The sequence below is a fragment of the Branchiostoma lanceolatum genome, chromosome 8 (assembly GCF_035083965.1).
Source record: "Branchiostoma lanceolatum isolate klBraLanc5 chromosome 8, klBraLanc5.hap2, whole genome shotgun sequence".
NCBI lineage: Eukaryota > Metazoa > Chordata > Leptocardii > Amphioxiformes > Branchiostomatidae > Branchiostoma > Branchiostoma lanceolatum.
In genome coordinates, this window is record NC_089729.1 from 3,028,601 (window position 1) to 3,041,042 (window position 12,442).

At 40.9% G+C, this 12,442-nt stretch overlaps 2 protein-coding genes across 3 annotated transcripts in view; both read left to right on the forward strand.

Annotated features, from left to right (window-relative positions):
• The first annotated feature begins 1 nt into the window (after window position 1).
• LOC136440878 (late histone H2B.2.2-like) lies at window positions 2–1,043 on the forward strand. The gene has a single exon (XM_066437032.1). The coding sequence runs from the start codon at window positions 98–100 to the stop codon at window positions 461–463; it is 366 nt and encodes a 121-aa protein (XP_066293129.1). The 5' UTR covers window positions 2–97; the 3' UTR covers window positions 464–1,043.
• Window positions 1,044–2,256: 1,213 nt separating this feature from the next.
• Window positions 2,257–12,442, forward strand: part of LOC136440880 (kinesin-like protein KIF19) — a 33,019-nt gene continuing 22,833 nt past the window's right edge. For both annotated transcript variants that reach the window (XM_066437035.1, XM_066437036.1), the window contains exons 1-3: window positions 2,257–2,360; window positions 2,750–2,985; window positions 4,289–4,369. In XM_066437035.1, the coding sequence (XP_066293132.1) occupies window positions 2,905–2,985; window positions 4,289–4,369 (162 nt within the window). In that variant the 5' untranslated portion in view covers window positions 2,257–2,360; window positions 2,750–2,904. The remainder of the gene's footprint in view (window positions 2,361–2,749; window positions 2,986–4,288; window positions 4,370–12,442) is intronic.

Consider the following 12,442-nt stretch of genomic DNA (forward strand, 5'->3'; position numbering starts at 1 on the left):
ATCTTTAATCCCTATATTTGCATATTTATGGTCGTGAGGCAATAAAAGTCGCATGCTCGTAAGGCAACTATCACCTAGCAATCATCGTATCTGAAGTATGGCACCAATTGCAAAGGCAGGAAAGGGAGCTAAGAAGGCCGGCAAGGGACGCCCCAAGGGTGGCAAGAACAGGAGGAGGAGAAGGAGGGAGACCTTCGGTATCTACATCTACAAGGTGCTCAAGCAGGTGCACCCCGACACCGGTGTCTCCAGCAAGGCTATGGGCATCATGAACTCCTTCGTCAACGATATCTTCGAGCGTATCGCTGGCGAGGCTTCCCGCCTGACCCTCTACAACAAGCGCTCCACCATCAGCAGCCGGGAGATCCAGACCGCCGTGCGACTGCTGCTGCCCGGCGAGCTTGCCAAGCACGCCGTCAGCGAGGGCACCAAGGCCGTCACCAAGTACACCAGCTCCAAGTAAACGACGGGAATCAGCAAAACCACCGGCCCTTTTCAGGGCCACCAACATGTCACAAAAGAGCTTTATTTGATCAGTAAAATTCTATATTTTTTCCATATTCTAGCGGGATTAGGGTACTTGGTTAATATCCAATACGCTAGAGGTTGACAGGCATCAAACTTGTGAGAGACTATCATTCACATAAGGAAGGTTTAGAAATACAGAACAGCCATGTGAGGTGTCCCCCGTTTGCAGGATTTTTCTTTTAACTGAGAGACAGCCCCTGACATTTTGAACATCGGTAAACTCGTTGATAGTCATGGCCCAGTAAGCAGAGCCATCTAGCGGTAACACCAGTACTGCAGTGCTACTTCTTGCTTGTCTCGTTTCCTTCTTCGTAAAGCCTGAGGTCAATGCACCCGCTCAAGGTGTTCTCTCCACATCTGCAATTCCTTCCTATCTGAGAGGGATATAGTTCCTCCAAAGCCTGTCATGTGTCTTTCTGCCGTTACAGTACACCGTGAGAAAGGTATTTCATGTACACTGCCCCATGCTGGTAAAATTGATGACAAATAATGTGAAATACAAAAAATAGCCTTTATTATGATAGCCATTATTGTACATTCTATATTCAATCCCTGTCGAGCTAAGTCACATGATAAGCGTACAACTTAGTCGTAATAAAGTACATACAGTGATAGGACTTTTGACTTTTGTCTTCTAAATTCTAATACATGGGTGTTAAAAACAAATCTACTACATAGGTTCGGCTTCTTCTCGTCTCTTCGTGACGTTAAGAATCCATAGCCATAAAAAGTGCGAACCCCATGTGAAATCAGGATGTCTGGACTTGTGGTTACTTACAGATCTTTGTTTGTGGTAATACACTAACTTGCTCCAAGGAACTCCACTTTCACGCAAATAGATTATTTCCAATTGCAACGCAAGTTGAAATGCATGTTTTATCATCATATTCATAAATAGTTTTTTAAAAATACGTTCTGTATGTCAAGTTCTTATGATCCGCTTGCTGCTTATACTATATGGCATGTTGATCAGGTCTAGAGTTGTTGCAGTTTGAATTTGTTTTCAACAAGCAAATTTTCAACGGCTGTTTGTACACAGGGCACTTAAAACCCTTGTTGCCAAGCACACACTGCAAAAAACACAAAAGAGAAGTGGGTCTACACTAACGTCACCAAGGCCTCTGTGAAGCTCCGAAGGTGTAGGCGTTGCTATGTAAATTATTCATGACCACCAACAGCATTGTTATGACGGCGATTAAATTTTCATAAACCTCCACCTCTTCCTAGGTAGGTGTGACCCTTAATGGCCCTCAGGGTGTCGTAAACAATGTCATTAGGCAGACAAATTTACTTTTTTTTTTCTCTTCGAGTCCACGGTGGAAGTTCTATCATTCAAACTGGTTTAATGAAAACATTCAAATGTCATTGACCGTGAAACCACGCACCTCACGCCATGATCAGAAACAATGACCGAAGGAGTGTTGCTGCATTGACAGGTGAAACACAATATGAACTCCATGTTGCAAATTTGGACGGGCCCATTACTTTGGTTACCTGGGCCGCAGTGCAAACACGTATGCAAAACCCCACAAAATAGTGCAGGTTAGATTTGTTCAGAAATCTGTCTTTTGTACCCATGAATGGCCATTATAGTATTTTCCACGTTAATTCTATATAGAAAAGGTGAATTTGGTTGGTTTTGGATCATTGTATCGGTAGGTGTTTTGTATAGTTCGAACGAAAACACCTTTCTTCATAGGCCAGGTACAAGTATGTCCTGCGCGGAGTGATACAAAACAAAGGTTTGTGACGTAGTAGCAACACTCAAAAGTCATTATGGCGGTGGGGGAAGCGGCAGGATAGACCTGGGGTTGCTGGCATTACTACCCAATGTACGTACTCTTACAGACCGTCTCCCGATTTACAGCTTTGTGTTTGTAACTGTTAGAAGCCTTTAGTATAACCTTGACAAGATCATCCGTTTAGATACGTTCCCATGCGTGAGTTGATCGTGTCTGGTCACCTTTAGTAAAAGTCCTGGGCTGTTGCCGTGCGAGTAAAGCCGAAGAGCCAAGAGGTTTATGAAGTTTTAGCTTTACAGCTGTAATAACCTTATCGACAGGTTAAATCTAAGGACAACTGAACAACATGGGATTGTCTACTATATGATTGTAATCGCTCAAAGAGCTGGGCTTTGGCTCGGCGACGATACAAGAAGTGTAAAACCGGCCGCTGGGTTTCATAGTTCTGACCTGTCCTACATTTTTTTTTTTCTGTCCAGTTTCAGGATGTAAACTACTGGTCCGTGACAACGTTTTACTCGTGTAAGTGCCGACATTTCTCCCTGTTTTGTGCAACTGATCCCCCTCAACATGGAGCAGTCTTCCCCCGGACAGGGGAGGCGTCTTGCGAGGATGACACGGCCCGCCAGCAGCCATGGGGGAACCGCAGAATGCTAAGATGAAACACGACGGCGCGATGAGGACAGAGGGGGGAGGGCAGGACCACCAACTCACGGTAAACTTTCCACGGTTATTTCTTCATCAGTGATGTACATAGTACTGTGTCATCAACCCTAGCAGACAACACTTTCTGTAGGGGTAGGGCATATCAGCCCAAATAGGTATTTTTAACCATGTCTAGTACAGACATCTATACTTTGGTCCAATGATTCCAGTCTGTAGGTACAAACTCAGGTGTTTTCACCACTTAATTCCCCATCTGCAGCAAATTTAGGTTTTCTGTACACAACAGATATACTGTCTAGCCTGGTAAAAGTGTAAGTAAAAATATGGCATTAGGTGGAGTGATATCTGTTATAATGTGTCATCAAAAACTCATTTAGCTCATAGGTGTGTCCATTTTTCATCATCACTCATCCTGTGATGGAAGATGAGGGGGTCTGTCTTGCAGACAGGTGTGAAAAAAGCTTCTAATGAAAGTGTCCAGGTCGCACTGACCTGTGGGGAAATATCCCTTAATTATTGATATTCACTGGACACTGATGACCATAACATCCATCATTGTAATCTATATTCCGTATGTTCGATGCTACGCAGACATGACATCAATCAAATGAAAGCTGTAGTACTATTGACATGACATTCTCTGTGGGCAGGATTTTTTTTAAAATCCCGATGGTGTGCATTTGAATAATGATTACAAAAAATATGCCAAAAATAGTTACTCAAGCAATTGGATAAAATTTTGAAACAGTCAGACGTTTCAGACAGCATCCGCTGACTTCAGTCACTGACGAAAGACAGCGGATGCTGACTGTGAAACGTCTGACTGTTTCAAAATTTTATCTAGTTGCTTGGGTAACTATTTTTGGCGTAGTATCTTACTACCTGGATGTCTAACCTTCATCAACGTATTACAAAAAATACTTGTCCACTTAACAATTACAGACTACATTTTACAGGGCAACAAATCCTAGTAAATATTATAAATGTCAAACAACTATGTCGGCATGTTTCTTTGGGAATGGTCAAACACTACATTGTGTAGAAATATTTTGTAAGCCGCTATATTCAGAGTACAAGCTTTGTTGTGAGAAAATGGGAAGACAATCCTACTGTCGGTAAAATGGTATTACCAATTATGCCAATTGGTTCAAAACCTAACAGTACGTGTAATCTGGTTAGAGTGCTGATGCAACCAAAAAGAAGGGAAGCCACTGTGCATTCTACAGTAATTCTTAAGCAACTGATCTAATTATTTGAAGCATCCTACTTCTGCAGTAGCCTCTGCGGTGATGTACAAATGTAGAGAGCATTATTGTGTAAGTGTTGTCTGATTCGCTGTTTTTATGGTTCAGGTGGCCCTCCGTGTCCGGCCTGTCAGCGATGCAGAGCTGGAACAGGGAGCGACGTTGATTGCCCACCGCGTTGACAACAACGTAAGTATTCCTGTAGTCGTTCTGTTTGTTTGTGCTATATATCATGTTTACATTTCCTATGCAATATTAGTTATGTTGTACAAGAGTATCAATGGAGCTTATGCCCATATATCTGATAGGTAATATGGTGATATTTATTGTTAAAGTATGGACAGAAACGAGAATACTTGTGTGTAAGTTGTCATGACAAATATCACTTGCTGTCCTCCATCAAAGAGGACAAACTAAAAACATCCTCCATGAAAAGAGGGAGAGTTTGCTCACCAGGATTGCAGCAGAGGAAAGATGTTTGCAGTGCAAATGTTTCCATTAAATCCAATTAGTTAGAATGACAAGGACCGGCATGCTATATACATTTACATGTGTCATCTACAAGTAGGACACAAACATGCAGGTAAACAGCAACTGGCCTAAACCACTGTTACCGTAATCCCTAGAGGAACAAATACGGTGAAATGTTTGACATGATGGGTTGACCACTTGAGATGAGAATTGATAGCTGAGGCTTCAAAATGACGGCCCAAATGTACCTGAACTGTACCCGAGTGCCTGAGTCCATACCGCCTTTACTTCAATGTAATAACAGAGTTATATTTAGGTTCGGATCGAGTGTTGGACCAAATGGACAGTGTTTGTTATTGGACGGAAGCTACGTCAAAACCGCAGTCCGCACTGAAACAGGATCTTGCTGTTTCCACGAGTATTGGATCTCCACTTCAGTACGATCCTGCGATACGCAAAAGTAGCGGGGGTGATAAGCTCCCCCCACTCGTACCACTGTATCATGTGATACTTAATTCTACAGCGGGGATTATGCTTGAGGTGTTAGATTCACGGTCATTCGCCTTCAAGACTTGAGCTCTCTTAAGACGATACTTGAGTTAATGGGGCTGTGAAACATTTGATTGTTAGATCAGGTTGCAGAGTCAAACATGAGCAACAAAGCTTTTCTCTCGGTACTTCAGCCAACTCTACTTGTTTTTGCCTTAGTCAACATCAGCGGTTGAGGTTGATCCATTTCACTAGTGGTGACAACAAGAGTTTAGTTACAAGGACACAAATAACGTTTGTACTTTTAAAAATCAACATTTTAGTCGATTTTCTTGAAAGTTTACCTAAAGGTAGATCTGATATGAGCACTTAGTAACCTACTGATAAGAAGCGTAGGTGTTAAAATAGAAGTTGAAACAACAGGTGATGGCTACATGTATGTGGGAAGTGGAAGGGGATGTTTGTTTTACTTCTGACAGGATGCTATGTCTAGGGAACTGATAGTGACTGCGCACCTGTAAAAATGTACACTTGAAGTTTAACTTAACTCAGAAGTTCAACTACTAGCTTGGGCTATTAGCACAAACAAATTAAGAACCAGAATTGACATGGAATCCAACACAAACCACAGGGGAAGACTTGACCGTCTGCAATCCGAATCCTTTCAACGCTGCGTTTCTCCATTGTTTGCAAACATTTTTCTTGTGAAAAGAAGTTGCTGACTGAGGCAGACAGGTTTTAAGAGAGATAAAGTGTCAGTGTGTGAAGTAGCCGGCCCTGATAGTATCTTCTTAAGTGTCCCTTCCTTTCTTTTGTCACTTTTGCCTGAACTAGCGTGCACAAAACCCTTTGTCATCAATGCCAGGGTAAAGTTGACAAAACACGGCCATGCCATTTGACATTGTCTCTTCACTTGTGGTGCGTAGAAGTGCGACAGCGCGTCTGCTATTATCAAAGGGTGTACACGTATCTTCAGTGTAGTCCAACAATGGATGGTGACAATAGAAATACCTGGAGATGACAATAGTTATCCAGCTGTGGTTCTACATTGTCTGTACCTGTCTGATAAGGGATAATACACTCTAATGTACATTGCCCATGCCAAATTTCTGTACCCGTCTTGAAGCATCTTCTGACATGAAATCAGGGAATGCCATGATTTGTGAAACATATCACCTGATATTTTCAGCTGTTAACTGTTCCAGAGAATATGTCATAAAAGAGTTTTTGAAGTATGCAAAGTCAAGTTAAATAATTGCAGACATCACAAGAAAACACTATATTATGTAGTCATTCCTCAAGTGGGGCAGTTGCTATGACGATTATGTAAAAGTTGTGACGTCTTTTATTTTGCCAATGTTGAATAGAAACAAGTGGCTTGTGTACAGTTGCACATACATGTAGGTAATATTTGATACCCTTAGAAACGGTTACTAAGGGCAGGCAGAAATTGAAGGGTACTTAAACATGGCTCAACAAATGATGTGGTTCGCATGGAGGACTCTACAGCCATGGCTGACAAGGCTTGGAATTGTCCTTCACTAGACCCATGCTTTGTGACACGTGCGGACATGAGACAGTTCAGTACCCTAGAGTACGGTCCAACACTTGGACATCCTGGCCGTTAGCACGCTGTCATGTATATCGCTCGTTCTCATTTAAATGTATGCATTTTGTAATCTCCGTTACCGATTGAAATAAGACGTTCCTGGCATTAGAGTATGCCACATATAAGATGTCAAACTGTAGTTTTTATGATGACTTAAAATTTTAAAAACGGCAGTTGCGTACCTTATATGTGGCATATCTTAATGTCAGGAACGTCTTACTTCTAACAGTAACAGAGATTACAAAATGTGTACATTTAAATGAGAACGAGCGATATGTGTCCATTTCAGTCGCTTATGATCTGTCTGTACACCCAGGAATTGAAAAGAATGGCCAAGATATAAGGACGTGTAGATGTCACCCTCTTTTCTGCCCGGCAATTATAGCCTAATGAGTACAAACTACTTTGTGGTCTCTAATGTAGGTGAGCAAATGCAACTGAGTGGAAACGACTCCAATCCTGCTTTTTGTGCAAAGTGGGTTACCTGTGAAATCAGTCTCTGAAACAGAATAGCAGCATGTAAATGTTTAATAACAAGACGATAGCCTAGAAGTTGCAATGTATATAGAAATCTGAGTGTACTTAAAGACAATCTTTTTGCAAATTGCGAAATTTTTGTTTTGGCTAAAACTGTCACATTCTTTCATGACTCCAAAAGAGTGAGGAATATTTGATAAAGATTTAAATAAGGACACCATTCTTTTGTAATTACTTGTATTCATCTTCAATTCTTGAAAAGTCCCTGGATTAAAACCCTAGTTACCCGCTGTCTTCGAAAGTGTCGCTCAATTGTAGAAGGATTAACTCCCTCTTTTATGTTGTTAGTCATAGAATATCACCACTCAGTTTCAGTGGGAGTAAGTGTTTGTCGTTTTGTTCCTGGTCTGCACGCATTACGTCATCTCAGAGTTAGCTTAAATGATCTTGAAGGCTCAAAACTCATATCAGCTATCCACATAGTGCGGACTAGAAAGTCATGTACATATACATGTAGCTCAGCTGCTATATGCCAGCCCCTCAAACCACAGAACAGGTGGTCTTATTCAGGGTTTCCCACTAAGACAGTGCCCTGGGAAACCCACTCTGTGTGGTTACTCACATTAACAATGCTGAGTGTTGTCATTCATCACTATGCTGCAACATGAGCTGCATTATCGATTAACACTTGTGACATCACAGAGTCCAAGCTTCTTGATTGCTGTACTGCAAAAGTGTTATGTAACTACAAAATATTCAGAGGTCTTCCTTAAGTTGGTACATGTAAATTCATGAAGAGTATTGCAGAGTGTTGTTTAGTATCTTTGTGAAACCATGGGCCATTACTGTAACACCTGACTTTACAAATATGTATCACTGTGGTGCATTTTGTATGTAATGAGGATATATGATGGTGAAGCACGATTCATATTGTTTTGATGTCCAAGTTGTTGCCATGGCCCAGAATTTTACAAACCCTAGTGTCTCCGAACATTCTGCACGTATCACAGTGCTAGAGTTGTTTTCTGTGTTATTGCCACCCAATTTCTATACACTAATACAGTATGGCCTTTCCTTGGTATAAACATTTCAAAACAAAGAAACAAGAACATTCACATATTTTCGACACCAACCAAAATTGTCGTAAAATCCATACTCGAGCATAACAACCATGACATTGACTACAACAAATCCCAAGTATAGCCAACTTTGTGTAGTCAATGTTTATTCCACTTTTTCTGATCTAGCAAAACACCAATGTTCTGTTTTACATGATGTATGACGCCAAAGTATTTAAGGGGCTGTTCTTCTGAATGTACATAGTAAGAATACTAAGTGACTCACTTATCTGCATAATGTCACTTCATGTCTTGAGAACTTTTTAATTCTTCTTGAAGAAGATTATGTGATCTACACTAATTCCAATGTAATGTTAAACCATGAAATAGCTAGCAGGTTCACTGAAATCAATCTTTCAGTGCAACATTTAAGTGAGATTTTGAAGTCAAACTTTTATTTTGTTCTTACTCAGAGAGTTGAACTTGCGCAACTTCTTGTGACCTCTAAATTGTTAATGGTACAAAGTGTAACACGGGTTGTGCCCAAATCCTTCTGTTCATGTAACTTTCTCCAAGTGAGTCAACACGAGAGCAGAAGTGGGCTGGTAAAGCCACCAGTATGTGTACACAACTGTTCAGTCTCAACTTGAGTTCCGTTCATATCTCCACACGCTTTATCCTGTGGTATTTGGACTCGAACTTAGCAAACACAGAACAAGCAAAGAGCGGACATGCATGGAAATTCTTCCAGATTACAAATTCTCTAAGACAAGTCTGAACATTTGTCAGATACTTTGTTGTTTCAGAGTTACCACCGGTTTAACAGTGTAAAAAGAAATCTTCCGATGAATCTATTGAGCCGTTCTTCATGTTACTAACATAAACATACATGTAGCATGCATGGCAACTGTGTGTTCCACATTCACAGACATTTGTATACCTGAAGTACAGCACAGAGTTTGAGTGCCAATTAGCGGAATTTTGCTCAGTGATTTGCCTCCAGAGACCTTGATTAGTGGAAAGCTACATTCGTTAGGTCTGCAAGAAGTCGTGGGCAGTGGTTTTTGTCCAGGATGCCAAAAATAGGTCCATTCAACAGCATATACATGTACGTTAAAATAGAATGCTATATATAGGCCAAATCATATGCATCAGTTATCAATACTACTGCACTCTTGAATAAAATCGAAGGTTGATGCCCTAGAACTAGGGACATGGTACACAGTACTGGTACAGTATGGCAAAAACCATACAGACATGGGTCCAAAGTACTGGAACATCACTGTACCAGTACGTACCTGAATAGACTTAGTAATAATACACTCAAGTATATAACTTCCTGAGTCAGACTTATTTTGTTATGAAAAACGTATTATTCCTATTACACAGAGTTGACAAATTAGCACTGAAAAAAGATGAAAACAATAATATAGGTGTTCAAGTCCGATCCATCTATGATTTTAGGAAACCTTCTTAAGTTAAAATAAACATTTGGTTGACTGTTTATTCATGTTTCTGTCATTGCAAACCACAGGTTACTAAACCACAGTGTTCAGGTACAGGTTTGGGCTGGTTCTTTACCTTAACCTCTTCCTATATCTGATATATTAGGCACACATCCCTACCAGGATCCAATGGGACAATGTTTTATTCAAGATAAAAGTAGATTGAGCGGAATAAAGTCTTTGTCACGGTCACACCACAAAAAGTTTTGTTGACTCAGCAGAAGTTTATCACGCTAACTGTTGAATTTTTTAACAGGCTTTTCACTTCCAAGTCATGTACACAAAGGTGAAAGCTGACAATAGTACTATATGTGGTAGTATATTCTTGGAGTCTATTGTCCGTGCAATGTCTAATTTATTACCTAACCCTACGAAATCCCTTTGTTGAAAAGGTGGCTGCTGTAGGGGAATGTATTTTCGTTTCCTATGTACTTCGTGTGCTACAATTGCTGAATGGTTAACATTATTTTAATATTTTTTCGAGAGGTGAGAAAAGCATATCTATGTATAGTCAGTGAAATGAACATAATTCTCAGTAATAATGTATGGTTGGAAAATTGGACCAGGGATCATTAAGTCAATGATGTGCTCATTACTTCCAGGCCAGGAGACGTGCGTAGTGTAGGGTGATTACTTTTGCATGCAGATTGATCTGGGTTTGCTCTGATGGGATGATGATGTGAAAGAGGTGAAGGCTGAACACTCATTAGGCCACACCAATTTAATTTCTTGGTTAATAGATTTTTTCTTTTAATTTTAGCCAAAAAGAAATCATGAAAACAGAAGGCTGGGGTGAAAACTTGCACCTGACCCTGTTCACTCCCTGATGCTGTGTGCACCAAAGTACAAACTTTCCTCTGAGATTCTGTTTTCATGTTGATTTTCCAATCTAGCATTTTTTTTTAGATTCCGTTAACCAAGAAATTAAAATAGTGTGGCCTTATAGGCAGGTAAAATGAGATGTACAAATATAACCGTCGCTATAGAAAGGGAGAACTTTGTGGCAGGCGACTTGTAAGAGCAGCTTCTGTCTTGACAACTGCACACAGTAAGAGAGGTTTCAAGAATTCTGAAAGGATCTGGGGAAAATGCAAAACTGAATTTTATACTGAACAACTAACGGAAAAATAGACAATGTGTTTTTATTACATACAGTGATGAATTAGATAGTTCGAACTGCACCTTTAGATTGCTAACAGTTAGAAACCCTTTGAATTAAAGTGAAACAAGTGCCTGGAATCTTTAAATGGATTCCCCGCCTGCAAAATGTGATCCAATAATGGTTTCCTCTCCAGTTACCCCAACTCCACTTCTGCTAAACAACAACACCTTTTGTAAGGTCAGCCTAGTTACAAACCAATAAGTTTGGATGACTTTTTCGCCATCTGTTCAATTGTGGTTCACAGCAAACAATCCTTGATGATTAGGTTTTTGTTTTCAGCAGAGGGAGGATGTGGAGCAATTGGGAGGGCAGTGAGTAGAGTTAGAGTGTGTCTTGGGTTTCAGGATTTCCTGTGCATGAGGACCTCGCAGCCATTGTCACACCAGCAGGGCAAGAAGTTATGTAATGAGGGCCTGCATGCCCCTTTTACGTAGAGCGTAATCGGCCGTTTTAATTTTATGTAGAGCGTTTCCGACCACTCCGTAATTTAGCGTAGAGCGTAGGGGGGATTTCTGAATTTAGCGAAGAGCGTAGGGAGGCTTTCTGAATTTAGCATATTATGTAGCCGCATCCCCCCCCCCCCCCCGACTTTAGCGTAGATCGTTGTCGGGACCCCCCATGCAGGCCCTCTGTAATGCTTGACTTCAGCAGAGGATGACAGAGTGGTTCTAACTGAGATAGGGGTGGAGTCAAACGGGGCCTAATTGCGGGCAACTATATTGTAAGACTCGTAATCTACGAGCTGAATCAGCACTTTGTGGTACTTGTCGTTACAAGAGTTCGGTGGACACGTCACCCCAGGTCTGTGATGTGGTAGCCTGTGGTTAGGAAGCTCACACAAAGGAGAGCTTTTATTTTGTAGCCCCAGCTTCATGTCGACCAACTAGAACTACATGGCTTTGTACGTTGATGAAAGTTAGACATCCAGGTAGTAAGACACGCCAAAAATAATAACTCAAGCAACTGGATAAAATTTTGAAACAGTCAGACGTTTCAGACAGCATCCACTGTCTTTCGTCAGTGACTAACGATAGGACTGAGAACACCAGGTTTTATACCAAAACTCTGAATAGGTATGTTAATGAGGTTAAGACAATTTAGGATGTCTTGAAGTAGTCTTTAAAAGAAGATTAATTCAAGACAAAGTTGCCAATAGTTCAATTAGCTTTGTGTTCATGCATTTCCTGTGTTTTATACTCAGACTTGCAGCTAGGATAAAAGTGAAGCATTGGATGAAAGAACATCCCACATGATGACCCCAAATCACAGATTACTAAGAAGTGGAGCTCTGTTACCTGTAAAAACAGCAGCAAAGTCGGACAGACCTCTTGAGAATAAAGAAGTACTGAAATGCCTTCCAACACCGTTATCAGGCATTCACCAAGATTTACACTTCATACGCTTGCCAGTGATCTTAGACGGGCAGTGTGTCACGGCTTTCATTTGGCACATAGGCCTCTTGTGACATCTGAAAAACAGCAAAGGCTTTCA